The 16,213-nt window shown below is 34.9% G+C and overlaps 1 protein-coding gene across 6 annotated transcripts in view; it reads right to left on the bottom strand.

Moving 5' to 3' along the window:
• Kair1d (Kainate-type ionotropic glutamate receptor subunit 1D) overlaps positions 1–16,213 on the bottom strand; it is an 881,193-nt gene that overhangs the window by 110,648 nt on the left and 754,332 nt on the right. For all 6 annotated transcript variants that reach the window (XM_076774728.1, XM_076774730.1, XM_076774725.1 and 3 more), the window contains one exon: positions 9,121–9,262. In XM_076774728.1, the coding sequence (XP_076630843.1) occupies positions 9,121–9,262 (142 nt within the window). The remainder of the gene's footprint in view (positions 1–9,120; positions 9,263–16,213) is intronic.

The raw sequence follows: 16,213 nt of genomic DNA, 5'->3' as shown, positions 1-16,213 counted from the left end.
ACTACCATCACGTGTAACTTAGGTAAATAAGTGAGGTAGATTGTTACAATTGGCGGTTTCTCAACACTAGAAAGATTGAAACTTAGTATACAGGGTGTTCGGCCACCCCTGGGAAAAATTTTAATGGAAGATTCTAGAGGCCAAAATAAGACGAAAATTAAGAATATCAATTTGTTGATAGAGGCTTAGTTAAAAAGTTATTAACAATTAAATTCAACAATTTCAAATCGTTCTGGAAAAATTATTTTCTGTTGCGGGGGACAATTACAATCATTTTTGGTGAATACACATACCTCTGAAATCCTATCCACTTTAGAGAAAAAAATTTGAGTAAGTGCTGAAAGTTTTAGGTGAAAAAAAGACATTCGAATCGTCTTGGAAAAATTATTTTTAGTTGCAAGGGTCAATTCCAAGCATTTTTGGTCAACACACATACCCTCGAAATTCTACTCAGTTGCGAGAAAAAAATTTATTACCGAAAATTTCATGTCTGACCATAGCGTTGATATGTTTCACTGAAATTTTATGTGTATCTTTAAAACATCATAACTTCTGAACGGATTGGACGATTTTAATGTTTAAAAAAGTAAACTACGCGTATTTTGGTGGGTAATATGTACAAATCGCAAAAATATTCGAAAAGTTGGTCCTTGACCCCACAAAATGAAAAAACCCACATAAAAATGGTCCAATTTTCAAACAGCCAATATTCCTACAATAGTGAATATATTTCAATGAAACTTTTTTCTGAAATAGAGTACGTGGGTACTTACAAAAAAGTATTACACAACTTTTCTGTAGGGCGTCAAATGAAATTACTAAAAATCAAAAACGTATTTTTAAGAAAAATCGACAATGAGGTGGTGTCTAGATTTTTCGACGAAAAAAAAAATTTCAAATCATTCTGAAAAAATTATTTTCAGTTGCGGGGGTCAATTACAATCAGTTTTGGTCAAAACACATAACCCCGAAATCCTAGTCAGTTTCGAGAAAAAAATTCCTTACCGAAATTATAATTTCTGGCCTGAAATGTCTGCCCGAATTTTCATGTGAATCTTTAAAACATCATAACTTCTGAACGGATTGGACGATTTTAATGTTTAAAAAAGCAAACTACGCGTATTTTGATGTAGAATATGTACAAATCGCAAAAATATTCGAAAAGTTGGTCCTTGACCCCGCAAAATGAGAAAAACCCCATGAAAATGGTCCAATTTTCAAACAGCCATAACTCCTACAATTCTCAATATATTTCAATGAAACTTTTTTCTGAAGTAGAGCTCATAGGTACCTACAAAAAAGTATTAGACAACTTTTCTGTAGGGCGTCAAAAAAAATTACTAAAAATGAAAAAGGAATTTTTAAGAAAAATCGACAAGGGGGTAAGGGGGTAAGGGTCAGCGAAAGAAAAAATTTTTAATTATTTCTAAAAAAATTATTTTCGGTTGCGGGGACCAATTACAACCATTTTTGGTGAATAAACATACCCCCGAAATCCTACCCACTTTCTAGAAAAAAATTCGAAAAGGTGTGAAATGTTTCGACAAAATTAAAAAATTTCAAATCGTTCTGGAAAAATTATTTTCAGTTGCGGGGGTCAATTACAATAATTTTTGGTGAATATACCTAACCCCGAAATTCTACCCATTTTCTAGAAAAAAATTCTGTACTAGCGGAACTTTAAACGTTAATGACTTTTTAACGGAGCCTCTAGCAACAAATTAGTATTCTTGATTTTCGTCTTATTTTGGCCTCTAGAATCTCCTATTAAAATTTTTCCCAGGGGTGGCCGAACACCCTGTATAATCAATTTCTAATACGTTCAGTACGTAGAAATGCTTATCAAGTATTCTTTGTAATTCACAATTTGTGCACATCCTACAAATATACCATATTTTACAGTAAAGTCGAGCAAATTTCATTCACGAATAACAAATACAAATGTTTAATTCATTCGTATGTCAACTTTTGCCCACGGCATTGCTTGTTTGAATGTCTAATGAATGGTTTAAAATGGTTTAAAAATTCAGTTAATGAATTTTTATTTACCAGCGAATTTACGAATGAAACGTAAACGGATGTTAAACAAACGAATCTAACATGTGCACTCGTTATTCAAACGTTAGTCTCAAACGTGACAAAGGATTCCAGCTGTATTATAATTACTCTTTGTTATTCGCGTTTAGGAGTATCAACACGAATCACGTTCAGGTTGACGTTGTTCAAAATATGGCGCGACAGTAGTGCAATCTTCCGGTCATATGAAATTAGCTTCGAACCGTGGTTGCCGTGTTCGTCTGTGAAAACGAAGTCGCCTGCAATTAATGCCACTTAAAATTACCAGCGACGAAGAGAATTAAATGAGCACGATATTTGCGCGACGTTAATTGCAATTAAAACCGTAAAACTCGGCAACAAGCTTGAGTAAACACAACTTTCCAATTATTACTTCTCCGACGTTACGAGCGTCGAGACTTACATCGCAATTACCTTTTCGGGTCAACGAGACTTCGAAGAAGCTAGTTGTTTAAATAACCTGTTTATCAGTTTGAATAACTATAAATTCCTAATTACCTTCAAACTGCTTCATGGAATGCAGGGAAAATATAAAAAATTTCTACTCGGTCGGCAAAATATTTTCACAGATATTGGGCGAATATTAATTCACGCCACAGAAACGCTGAGATTATATTGTGTTTTTGAAAGTCCAAAACAAATATCAAGTTAGTTCAGGAGTTATCCTTTTACGTTAATTTTCAGAATAAGATACTATATTTGAGGGTGTTTTTAAATAAGCATCAATGCATAGACAATAACTTCTATTTAAACTTACGAATATGTCGTAGAGTTTTTTTTTTTTAATTTGAAGATAAATATTGAATTAATCCATCATTACGCTAATGGCTTTAGTGTTCCGTTAATGTAAACGGAATATTATAATGACCATCATAAAGGGCCCGGTTGAGCGACTGGGCGACATGGTCCTGACTGGAGATGGCGTGAACTGCTACTTTTGAATCACTTGTGATTCGATCACGTTCATTCCCAATTATGGTGATTTTTCAGAGTGATTTGTGATTCTTCGTGATCACTTTTGATTGGTGGGGAGCGTTCTTTTCACTTTTCAAGAATATGTCCTTAAGCTGCATACAGTGGCTCACAGTGAAAATCGTCCACCACATTCAATTTCTTAATTTTGGCCAAAATATGCACTATATGAACATGAGATTTTTGTAATTAACGTGATAATGTTTCATCTCTATTGTTACTAATTTCCATATAAAAAGAAACCCAACTATTAGCAAGTATATAAAGCAAAATGAATATATGTAGTGACATCTATGAAATTTGACTCACACTAAAAATCGTCCATCTATAATATTCGGGGATTCCCCTAACTAATATATGTGTGTTCAACTGTTTCTCACATTTTTTCGCTTAGTAAGCATTAGATGAGCGTAGTTTTATCACACTATTTCATTAATTTATCGATTTGGAGAAATGGAATCTCAATGAAAACAAACAATAATGGAGATACGAAAATTAGTAATTTTTCATTATAATGAAGGTAAATCTCAACGTGAAATTGTACGAATTATAAATAGAAGTCGTACTACAGTGGAATACATTCTTAAAAGATATAAAAGTGAAAACCGCATATCAAACAAATTAAAAGAAAATAAGAAGAAGATTTTAAACGATCATGATAAGCGATATGTTTTACGACAAATTAAGAAAAATCTCAGGAAAAGTGCCCTAGAAATAGCGGCAGACGGTGAAATACATTTAAGGGAGTATTGCTGTCTAGACTGTCATTTCTTCGGCCTTTCTTTGTGATTTTTTTTTTAACGATAGGTAGATTGTTTTGTAGTGACATTTTGCAGATATATTTATTTGGCTTATAGGCATGTACAGTATTTTTTTCATAAAAAAATATTAAAAATTGCGAGAGTTATAGCTTCTTGTTTAAAAAAACGCATTTAAACTGGCTTACGTGATATTTTAAGATCTAGCAAACAGATTGACTTCAAATTTGGAGAGAATATTCAGCAGACACGCCTTTATAGCTGGAACTAGAGATTTAAAAAAATATTGAGTTTTACTATTTTATTTGATACGCTAAAAACAAAAGAACGATTAACAAATAGAAATTCGAAACTTGAAGCGTTGCCATTTCCTTATTTTATCAGGATTTTAACTTCTCCCTAGTTCCTGCTATAACTACAACCTTCCTTATGAAGATACTTTAACCTCCTCTGTTTCAAATTATCTGGAATCCTGGAAGCCATTGTAGCACCTTTTCCAAAAGAGCCATTAAATAAGAAGTTATAATTCCCACGATTTTTAATATTTTTCCATGAAAAAAATATTGTACACACTTATAAGATGAATAAATATATTTACAAAGTCTAAGTACAAAACAGCCTATCTATCATTAAAAAAAAAATCACAAAAAGGGCCGTGAAATTGACAGTCTAGACAGCAATACCTCCTTAAATAAAAAGGTGCACCCAGGAAATATTCGTAGAATACTACGGAAAAATAGATTATTAATTTTAAGTTTAATAAGCAAGTTTAGTTCTAGTTTAAAACATAAAGCTTCTTTTCATTAACCCAACAAACTGTTAAACATATTTCGCAAGATGCCCAAATGCTTCTGCAACTCACTATATGTGAGTAATCCGTATATCAGTATCGTTCCACGAGGTTAAAAGTAAAATTCCGTAGCGTAACACACAAAATGGAAACAATATGAAAAGTTTTATCGGGAACAACATCGTTGTACAATTTCCCCGTCACGAAGAACGCGACGGTGCGACACGATATGTCCATTCGATGCATCCATCCTTCAAGAACTTTATTTCTGTGTCTCTGACACTCCTACGCGCCGTGAAGGGAAAAGTTGAAAAAGAAAGAATATCGATAGACGATAGGCGATATTGCAACGATCGTGCCCCCAGCCATTCTGGAACAACACGTACAAAGATTTTACCGCGCTGCTCCACCGATCTCGCTCGACAGAATTCGAATCACAGAAATCCGTGCAGACTGTTCGATCCTCTAGGATATTCTCTTTGCGCGAACAACTACATAACAGAGTGGTCTCTTACGAACATTAATGCAGAAACGTGATCGAGAAAATCGATGGAGAAACGGGAAATCCTCTTATGAGTTAACATATGCACACATACATTTCACGTGCAAGAATATCTGCTTGTTTCGAACTTCTAATTTGCATCGTTGTGAAAATACCTTTAACGTTGTACAATTATTTTTTTTTTATTGAATTAATTGCTTATAGTCACATCAGTTACTTAAATGGATTATTTGTGAGGCTATTCCTATGGAATGTTTCTTTCCTGAAGAATTTTTTGTAAATAAACTATGGCACCTTTTGCAGTCAGATTTACAAGATTTATTTATACATGTTTTAGTGATATTTTAAAATTGTTGGGGCGAAAGAAAGTTGGAATAGGTGACAATGTCGCTCAAATATAGTCGCTTTTAAAAAAGGTCGTCTCACAGTGTTCACGATTCCGGCCATTCTGTTTGGCTGTAGCTGGTAGCAGAACAAAAATATAAGTCGATAATTCAAAAAATGGCAACACTGAAGTTTGATTATTAATATTTTCATGTATCTTTCTTTTTACTTCTGGGAGCCTAAAGAAAAATAAAATCATACATGTACTGAATGTGCACCTAAAATTTGAAGCCAATTAGTCAAGGAAGTTAAAGTTTTGTATCTGTTGCCTTTTGTATCCGACTGCATGTAATTTCTAAAAGACTAGGTTTGGCTGAATGCCGGTTTCACTTTTCTCTGGGAATGGTCCCCGGTTAGACCAACCTCACCGGCAATTAACGTAACGCAAACCCTCACGTGTTGACCACCAAGGCATCAGAACAGTCACCAGGGCCATAGGACAATACCGGGTCATAAATAAACCCAGGTATTATGCAACGTTCTGTAGACCTTGATTTACAGGATGAAACAAACCAGGCTGTGGGCGTTGCACAATCCAAAAACTGTCCAAAATTAGAATTGGACCTTGTCCTGCCCAATCCGAACATCGATGCCTTCAAGAAGGCACCAAGAGAGAAATCCAGAGCCTTCCTCTAGGACAGGACAATGGACATTGAACAAAATTTATTGTACCTTCATCAGAAGAACTTGTTTTCTCACGGACAATTTCAGAGCAGAACTCGTTCTCCCATTAAATTTGGACTTTATTAACATATCACCTTACAAGTGATCGGACAACAAGAGAAATATTTCTCATTTATTATTAAACGTCTATTATTGTTATTGTTGTCATTGCTTGTTATTGAATAAAATTGTTATAGAAAATCAAAAATAATCGAGTTGCTCTATAATTCAACTCCGGGAACTAAATACGGATATTATAAAAAGATATAAACACGAAGATAGAAAATCCATCTCTCAAACCAGGTATCCACGTTTTCTAATTGGTTGTGACAAACATGATATAATTAGAAAAATTAAGAAAGGTTCAAGAATAAGGGCTTCAAAATGGGTGTCAATGTTAAATGATAAACACGAAATCATTGTGCACTCGGAAAATATAAGAAGAGTGTTAAAATCAGAGGGCTATAAAGATCGAATAATTAGGAGAAAGCTGCATATTAACAAAACAAACAGAAAGAAAAATTTCATTCCACAAGGAAATACATAAGAAAAGAAAATGAATAACGGAATAATGTGATCTTTGTTTTGAACGGATAAGTGTGTGAAGAAAACGAAAAGAAGAGCTGAATCCAAAACACTTACAGCGAACAATAAAATATTGCGACTTGATTTCTATCAATAGCATTCTCGATAAAAATATGTATTTGAGCATTTTCGAGTCATTCGCTTCATCAGATTGCTAGTAAAAAAATCACCATTTTTAAAAAAATACCCATCAAAAATATTCGACGACTTTAACTGCGCGTAAATTTTCACCAAGAACAGCAAATAACTGTTGGAAAATTCTATTCTCTACGAAACAGATCAGGTTTTGCTAAATTCTGCATACTTTCCGAAATTACTTTAGCATTAAACCTACCACGACCGGTCAAATGACCGTTTTGGAAATTTCGTCTAGAATTTCCAACCTACAATATTATATTAGCATCATTTAACTTCACTACTTTTCTTATAATATGCGCACAACGAATTTTTCAATATTCACTTACTGTTTGTTCTCTGAGAAAAATATGTAGTGGAACGATTTATATTTTTTTGTAAAAAACCGGATAATAGGTTTCAAATTCTGGTTAGCTTTCGATGGAAATAGGAAATATATAGCAAAGATGAAAGGAAAGAATCTTCAGTTTCCACTCTCTTGGAACAGTCTAACAACATCTTAAAAATAGTACAATTTTATACAAGTACAGGTCTGAAACTACTAGTATTTTTTCCATAATTGAGCCACTGTTAGAAGCGGCATGGCCTCTCCTTTAAATAGTTTTTGTTTTACATATGTCGATCCGACTTTCCGTTTTGGAGATATCTTAATTTTAATGAAAGGGTAATTTTTTTAATTCGACTATCTCTGTCTTCAACTTACGCATCGAACCCCTTTCTCTCGCACGTGCACCGTGATAATTGAAACCAAGTAACGTAATATTTACTATTTACTACAAGCACGTGCGGTCAACAACCCTGCAAAGGCCGTAATGAAAGTTCATTGACCTCGCGACGCCAACAATGAAAAGTAAACAGATACTTCAAACTTTTATATCTCTGGAACTAATTACGCTATCGTCTTGAAACGAGTTTCATTTTAAAGGGTTCTTCATCCTCTATCCAATGAATATAACTACTGTTATAATTTATGCTGTCTTCTATATTTATTTTGATATTTACTTTGACGCTATATACCTAAAGAAGTTTTAGCAATTCCTACTGATTATACAACTGGTGTGCGATAAAATTGAATTATAAATTTTTTATTTAATTATGAATGAATTTAAATTTGTATACAGGATGTTTGCGTAATTACTAGCAAGCATTTTTTCGTAAATAATGGTTTTCTCCGGAATAAACTATGGTATCGACTTGAAACGAAATTTGTTTCCAAGGGCGTTTTATCTTCTATTCTTTGAAAATTACAAAATTTTGAAGTAGTTTGTAAATTTTCTGTATAAAGTTAAAGCACTAAGTATGCACAGTTAAAGTAAAAGTATTGAATATTTTTATACAGATTTTTAAAATGTATGTTTTAAAAAAATATATGCGTCATAAAAGAGAAAGGTATCTTACAAACAAACTTCAAAATACAATTTTCTATACATATGATGCAAAAATTAGAAATACGTTGCCTCGTAAGAGATAAAAAAAAGACTGGTCATTAGACCGGTTATGGTAGGAATGGGTATACATGAAGTGTCGGTAGGTTTAGTGTTAGATTTCTCCAACAGTGCAAGGGACTAAACAATATTTGTATCATTCATCGACCGAGCAGCGCGAACAATACAGGAGTTTATTTTTCCTTGATAGTTTATTATTATTTCCTGCGAATTCCGTAGGATCATTTCTCAGCGCAGGAAAACAATTTCACGGGGGAGCGTACTCGAGAATGAATGTTTTGCCTTGCAATCCCGTATTCTCTCCACCGGGCATCACTGGAACGAACAAGCCGCGTAATTCAAGTTTAATAAAATGCGGGCGAGTTCAACGCGTTAGACGAGTGCCTTCGTCGACGTTAGCGAAACCCGGCACCATGCTCGCTAAAAGTTCCATTAAAGTTGAGACCAGACAACCGGGAGCCTCACGTTTCCCTCGTTAACGTTGATTCGAACGACGAAGGCCAGAGACGCACGACAGCGGCAGCCAATCTCGCACGGTTATCGAATGTTCCTCGCGTTCTTATTGATAATTTATCCCGACTCCACGGTCGGGAATGCTCGTCAATTCCGATCATGGGCACCCGGAAAAATGTCCAAGGAAGATCGAGAAAATGCGACAACCTTGTGAAAATTAGTTTATACAGACATCAATCGAGTCGGACACGACAGCTTTAATTGCCAGGCGATTCGACGAGTAAGGACGGCTTAGAACGAAGTCAGGACGCGAGAAACGGATCATTAATTGCATTTTCATTTAATGAAAAGACTCACCAATGAGGTGATGAGGTAGCTGTGGTAGTCGCTCATCATTCCTATTTGCTGCGCCTGCTTCAACACGTCGTAAATCCTCTCCGTGGAGCAATCCAGTACAATATGAGACTCAGCAGAGTTCTTTATTTGCTTCAGCAACGGCCTGAAACGGAAAGAGACGGATCATAAGCTTGTACGCGCGTCGCTTCAGTACAATGCAAAGTAATGACCCCGCAGGACGTAGAAATTTGGCCGTGGAATACCAAAATCGTTTCAATAGAGGCAGACAATTTATAAAAAATGTATCAAATTTCATGAAGATACAGTTACTCACAAAAGTATCTGCTCACCTTATAAGTGTAACATATTTTACTTATTTGGCTAATGTTATATTCAAAATTATCCATTATAACCTATACTTGTATAATTCTTGATTATCATACTTTACATCACAGTTTACTAAACCGAAACATTATGTATAACAAAATATTGTTAGTTGCGTATATGACAAAAATGTACACATAAAAGTATTCATCCACCATAGAAGATGAAGAGTGGATCGTTATTGTTTTTGCTTGGTTTTGTTTTTCTAGTGCTCCCTTGTTTTATATAACGTATTCCAAGTTAGTTGATCGAAATTTGTTCATTAGGACATACTTTTTACATGAAAAATGATGACAATGAGAGAAACTACTCTACAATACAAAAACATAGACCAACCAAAATAAATGCAATTTTACAAAAACGACTACTACAAACAATGTATAAAGAATCGGTATATATAATAAGATCACGTGGATATCCCATAAAGTATTAATGTATTGTAAATAAGTTTTGATGGAATAAATATTGATTTTGAGCGGATACTTTTGTATGTTGTCTTGTTACTTCTACAAAAAATAACACATTTTTAAATTGAAGTACAAATCAAGGTTTATAATAGTATAAATTACAATAGATAATTATAAATGTAACATTAATTAAATAAGCAAAATATGTTAAACTCGTAAGGTGGGCGGATACTTTTGTGAGTAACTATGTAGGAGTAAAATAATCGTTAAATAATCACCGCGGCTGATCGGCGCTTGAACTCTCCTAAGGTCGACAAACGTTTTTGCACGCTACACGTTTGTGCGAGACGGTTGCGCGATGACCCGGTAATAATAATAAAGGCGAGCGTCGCGTTTTCAAAAATACTGGTCATATGACGAGTGAACAACCGCGAGGATAAGAGTGAGAGAGAGAGAGTGAGTGAATGAGTGAGTGAGATAGCGGAAGGTGCGACAATAGGATATATAAGAAGCTAAAACAGCTGACGAGACACAGTCTTTTCAAGAGTGAAACACCGAGCGTAATAAAGAGTTTTGATTATATCGTTTTCCGACGGAATAAAATTTTTGTATCACCGCATCCGTTTAATTGTAAATCCCACAACTATAGTATATCATGAATATAACATGTTGCATGCCCACTTTATGTTTAATTTTTGTTTTCGTATACTTTACAATTCAATTAGGAACATTTGAGTCGTTTATTAGATGTTATGATGTCCCCTTGAATAGGATTGTTAAGAATTAAAAAAGACAAAAGTATTGAATATGGGAATTACATTGTCACTGTCCAAACTGTTCAGAATTGGTTTAAATGGCGCATTTTATCCAAAGTTTGGTTTTTTAAAACCTATTAGTTATTCACCTTTTATTTTATTCATTTGCAAAAACCTTTTATGTACACTGTACCGCCTCTGTACCTTCCTCTATTTTATATTTTATTTCGTTCAGCCATGTTACACGCGCCCTCCTTCTTTCTAGCCATCCCGAGCGCACTCTTTCGAATAGTAACTGATCTATTTTTAAACAATGGCGCGAGGATCCACGATCTCTATTCGTAAGTAGCAGATATTCAGAATATTTTTTATTAGAGATTACAGCTATTCTGTAAATATTTTAAATATGACCAACAGTTCATAAGCCACTAATAAATCTCGACTATGTGAATCGATTTCTGATCTGAATTTCTACTATCGACGAGAAAGACTCTTTGTTAAAAAAGTTGGTCACCAGGAATGACAGTTGAATTGTCTACTGTAAGAATGTATGTATGTGAACATGCATATGTATAGGATAATAAATTAATAGATTTGGGCAGTGCAAGATGGCGTTGCAACGGCCCATCCCCACCACAGTTCACCGAGACAAAGAAAAAGCAAGTTCTGGAAGCGCTTCTAAGATTCGTGCCATCGTGGCAAAAAGTACGCCGATTACAAAAGTCCATTACAAAGTTATACATTTCAGTGCCATAGTTATACAGTTTAATTTGTTCATTATTGTTTATATTTTGCTGATTACTTTGAATATATTGATTTGCATAAGTATTCACGTGTACGTCATTTATATCCGCCCAACACGTTCGCTAATATCTACGATAACGTGTGTTAGAGTGCGAGCGCGAGCTCCTGGATTCGGCCGAGGGCAGTGCTTGATCAGTGGTTTAGATATGGTTAGAAAAAAGATTGTTCCAGACGAACCAGGGGTTCTATACCCTGACACATTCGTTTGGTTGTCCAGGTGGCAAAGGAGGTGAACCCCTCCACGCACCCGTTCGGTTGTCCAGGTTGACCCCTACGTGGCGCGTCCCCAGGTGGCGAATAGGGGCAGCCGCTAGGATGGGATGCGTGGATGTGGTCATCAACCTAAGAAGGCTGATGACCGCGTCCTCGCATGGCAACCCGGAGCCTGGAGCGAAAGCTCCCGCGGACCAAACATCGGTATGAATGTATTGCCAGTGTGAATGTGTGTGTGAGTGGGCTGGGGCATGGGATATTTGCCGCGGGTTTTACCTAAGGCCGCAAATTGACCAGTTGGCTGCGGGTGAGTTCTGCGGCTAACGTGGCCCCGCGTCCGGCGGCTTAGTCCCATACCGTTCTCAGCTGGAGAAACATAAGGCAGTACTCGTCGTAAAATGTTAGATATATTATTAGATATTTGAAACATATTGCTGAAATTTGATTGGAATATTTTCCGTATTAGTATTTGTATCTTACATTAAAATATTTTCTTTGAAATAAAAAAATTCGGTTTTTTAAATGTAATAAAAAATTGTCTTGAATAATATTTTGGTAACAGACCACAGAAATGCGAATAGAGCATCATGAGGCTTCCAGAGATGGAGAAGAGCGGTAAATCACAATGGATTGTATACCGTAGTACGAAATTATATCAAATTATCTTCCATTCATGTTTTACGACGCATCGACCTTCGGGTCATTAGCGACGACTTAGTGCTGGGTTCTCTTATTTTGGCATGGTTATATTTTGTGGTAGATGTTGGTTTCTTTTAGATATTTCAGGGTATTTTCCATATGTTTCTGTGAAATCAAGGCTATAGGTGATGTTATCTCCTTTGCAAGTGCAAGCCTACAGTGCTTCATTAAAATCAAAGTTAGTACGGCTTCTACCACAGTGGATGTACGCGCAAAATGTTAATCATCAAAATCTGCGAAACTGTAAGAGGCAATTTTTAAATGTTACATACCAATGGATTTGGAATAAAATGCTCGTCATTTTTTGTCATTATGAAAATTTCAATAAAATGAAAAATTAAGTTAATAAATTTTTTTTTGTTATAAATAAATTGTATTTTGTTAAATTTTTTAACGCCATGTTACTGTACATAAGAAACCATTAACCTCGCTCATTAATAATTTTTTTGTATGTCTTTCCGTTTTCGAGATAGCCGTTTCGAGCCAAAACTTCAAGGGGTGGATTCACCCCTTAAACTCGAGTTATCGCAGCTAAAAAAAAATATGTGTGGATTATTTTTGGCTGCTTTCTAAGTGTACGAAGTTTCATCAAAATCGAAGCCGGACCGTTCGCGAAGGTTCCTTGTAAGAAGAAACAGCGGTGTGTCGTAGAATGTGGTGTGGCATACAGGGTGTTCGGCCACTCCTGGGAAAAATTTTAACGGGGGATTCTAGAGGCCAAAATAAGACGAAAATCAAGAATACCGATTTGTTAATCGAGGCTTCGTTAAATAGTTATTAACAATTAAATTCAAAAATTTCAAATCGTTCTGGAAAAATTATTTTCGGTTACGGGGGTCAATTATAATCATGTTTGGTTATTAGACATAACTTCGAAATCTTACTCACTTTCGAGAAAAAAATTCGAGTAGGTACTAAAATTTTTAGACGAAATTAAAAAATTTCAAATCATACTAAAAAAATTATATTTAGTTACAGAGGGCAATTACAATCGTTTTTGGTCAATAGACATACCCTCGAAATCCTAACCACTTTCAAGAAAAAAATTCCTTACCGAAAATATCATTTCTGGCCAGAGATGTCTGTCCGAATTTTCATACGAATCTTTAAAACGTCATAACTTCTGAACGGATTGAACGATTCTAATGTTTAAAAAAGCAAACTCCGCGTATTTTGATGGAGAATATGTACAAATCGCAAAAATATTCGAAAAGTTGGTCCTTGACCCCGCAAAATGAGAAAAACCCTATGAAAATGGTCCAATTTTCAAACAGCCATAACTCCTACAATTCTGAATATATTTCAATGAAACTTTTTTCTGAAGTAGAGCTCATGGGTATCTACAAAAAAGTATTAGACAACTTTTCTGTAGGGCGTCAAAAAAAATTACTAAAAATGAAAAAGGAATTTTTAAGAAAAATCGACAAGGGGGTAGGTGCCTAAATTTTTCAGCGAAAGAAAAAATTTTTAATTATTTCTAAAAAAATTATTTTCGGTTGGGGGGCCAATAACAATCATTTTTGGTGAATAAACATACCCCCGAAATCCTACCCACTTTCTAGAAAAAAATTCGAGAAGGCGTGAAATTTTTCGATATAATTAAAAAATTTCAAATCATTCTGGAAAAATTATTTTCGGTTGCGGGGGTCAATTACAATCATTTTTGGTGAATAGACCTACCCTCGAAATCTTGCGGATTTTCGAGAAAAAAATTCAGTACAGGCAAAACTTTAAACGTTAATAACTTTGTATCAAAGCCTCCATCAATAAATTAGTATTCTTGATTTTCGTCTTATTTTGGTCTCTAGAATCCCCCATTAAAATTTTTCCCAGGGGTGGCCGAACACCCTGTAGAGGTTATGGGTCTGGTGCGAGATGCGTGGTTGGGCTTTAGGTCGTGCACGTGGTCCGCCTAAACGAATAAATCTGACAGCTATGTATGATTTCCAAGATTGTCTTTTGCTTTCTTTTATTATCTTGCGAAATTTAAAACGAAGTTTTTTAAAGTTGGCCAAGTTTTCTGTCGTGAGTTGTTTTTTTGCTTTATTGAAAGCTTTATGGCTTCTGTCCATGGCCACCTGACAGTCTCCGTTCCACCAAGGTCTATTTCATTTCTTAGTACTTATTTGCTTTGTTGGCTCAGAGGATTTCTGTGCTGCTGTCTTGATAATTGTTTCCAGTAAGTCTATTTTTTGATTGATTTCTCGGTTTGGAGTTTATTTGAGACTGTTGATTATTGTTGTTTTCTACTTATGCCAGTTTATTTTTTTGAAGTTCCATTTTGAGGGTAGAGAGTGACTTCCTTGTATTGTTGAGGAGGAATGTGTGTAGAATACTTTAATTGGGAAATGATCACTGTCATGAAGGTTTTGAAGGGATTCTCATTCTACGTGCTGGATCAGTTTAATGCTACAGATCGTTAGATCGATTGCACTTAATTTACCAGTGCTTACAGTGAAATGGGTTGGGCTACCTGAGTTTAGTAGTGTGATTTCTGGGCTGTCTATTAGCTTTTCAATCACTTTCCACAAAGAATGGATGTTAAAATCACCCATTAAGGTAAATGATGTCGGAAGTTGACTTGTGAGTATTTCTAGGTCAGTCAAGCTTAAGATTTTGTTATTTGCTAACCCAGACATAACCTAGAACCTTGATTGGTGCAGGAAATCTGGGCTGAAAATTCCTGTAATAACATAGGTAACCTATCCAACGAGAAGTAGCCCCATACAGTGTATGCCCCTTACTTATTCCCATATGGCTCATGCCCAGCGTCTCTAACCGTACTTCTTGTTTAGCAATCATCCCTTCCACTTGTCAATAGCATAAATTGAACGTGCCTCTCGTGCAATAATCGAGGATTTACTGTAACGCGAACTTTGATTTTCAGTACATCGTAAGCGATAGTTTTACAAGAATATTTTCTTACAATCGTGCAATAACGAATGAGTATCTTTCGATTGTTACAAATATATTCCATACCAAAATGATCTATCTATAGTTTTGCAATACATATATGAATTGTATGATGTTGAAAGCCGTTGCTTTCTTTAGGATGAATGTAACGGAGGCAGGAGTCCATCAGAAATTGCATTATGTTATAAATATTTGCCAGACATATCTGCTTTAGATATTTGTTTGCATCTTCAGATACATGTGGAGACTAAAAAAGAAATAAAATAATTGCCACATCCCTGCTGTACGCTATTAACAACATTATATATAAATAATAGATATGAAATTTATGAAAAATATGCATCGACATTTTGAATGGAATGTTAAAATTTTTTTCTTGTTGATAAATACAAATATTTTAGTTTCCTTGTATTAATTGAATTTATTATAATTAAGTTGAATAAATACTTCTGACTTTTTAAATTAAAGTATTAATTACTATTGATCTCATGGTTAGAATTGCTCTGAGGTAAACACTAATATAATTTTATCTTTGCTTCCATTTATAATTGATAAGTTTCTGTGTATGTCTTACAAGATTAAATACATATGTTAACTTGGGATATAAACAATTTTTATATAACTGTACAGGTTCTTGCAAAATCGTATTCCAAAATCAAATTGGTACTCTCGCCCCAGTTTATCCTACATTGAAAGATCTGCTTCGTAGATCGACAAAAAGAAAACAACTCGAGTCACCGTAAAATATCAGATCCAGAATCTACCATTATTGTTCTTACTCCATCCTGGTAAAGATACGTCTAGAGAAAGGATTAAGGTCGTGAAGCAGAATTACACGGAAAATGCTACTACTTCTTGCATTTCATGTAACATTCAACTGCCGGTATTGAAGCAGCGATAAACCGATCGCTGGGTTAAATTATTCAGTAGCCGTTGTTT

This window comes from Colletes latitarsis, chromosome 10, assembly GCF_051014445.1.
Source record: "Colletes latitarsis isolate SP2378_abdomen chromosome 10, iyColLati1, whole genome shotgun sequence".
Classification (NCBI taxonomy): domain Eukaryota; kingdom Metazoa; phylum Arthropoda; class Insecta; order Hymenoptera; family Colletidae; genus Colletes; species Colletes latitarsis.
Note: the sequence above shows the minus strand (reverse complement) of the source record. Positions and strands in the feature narration are given on the sequence as shown.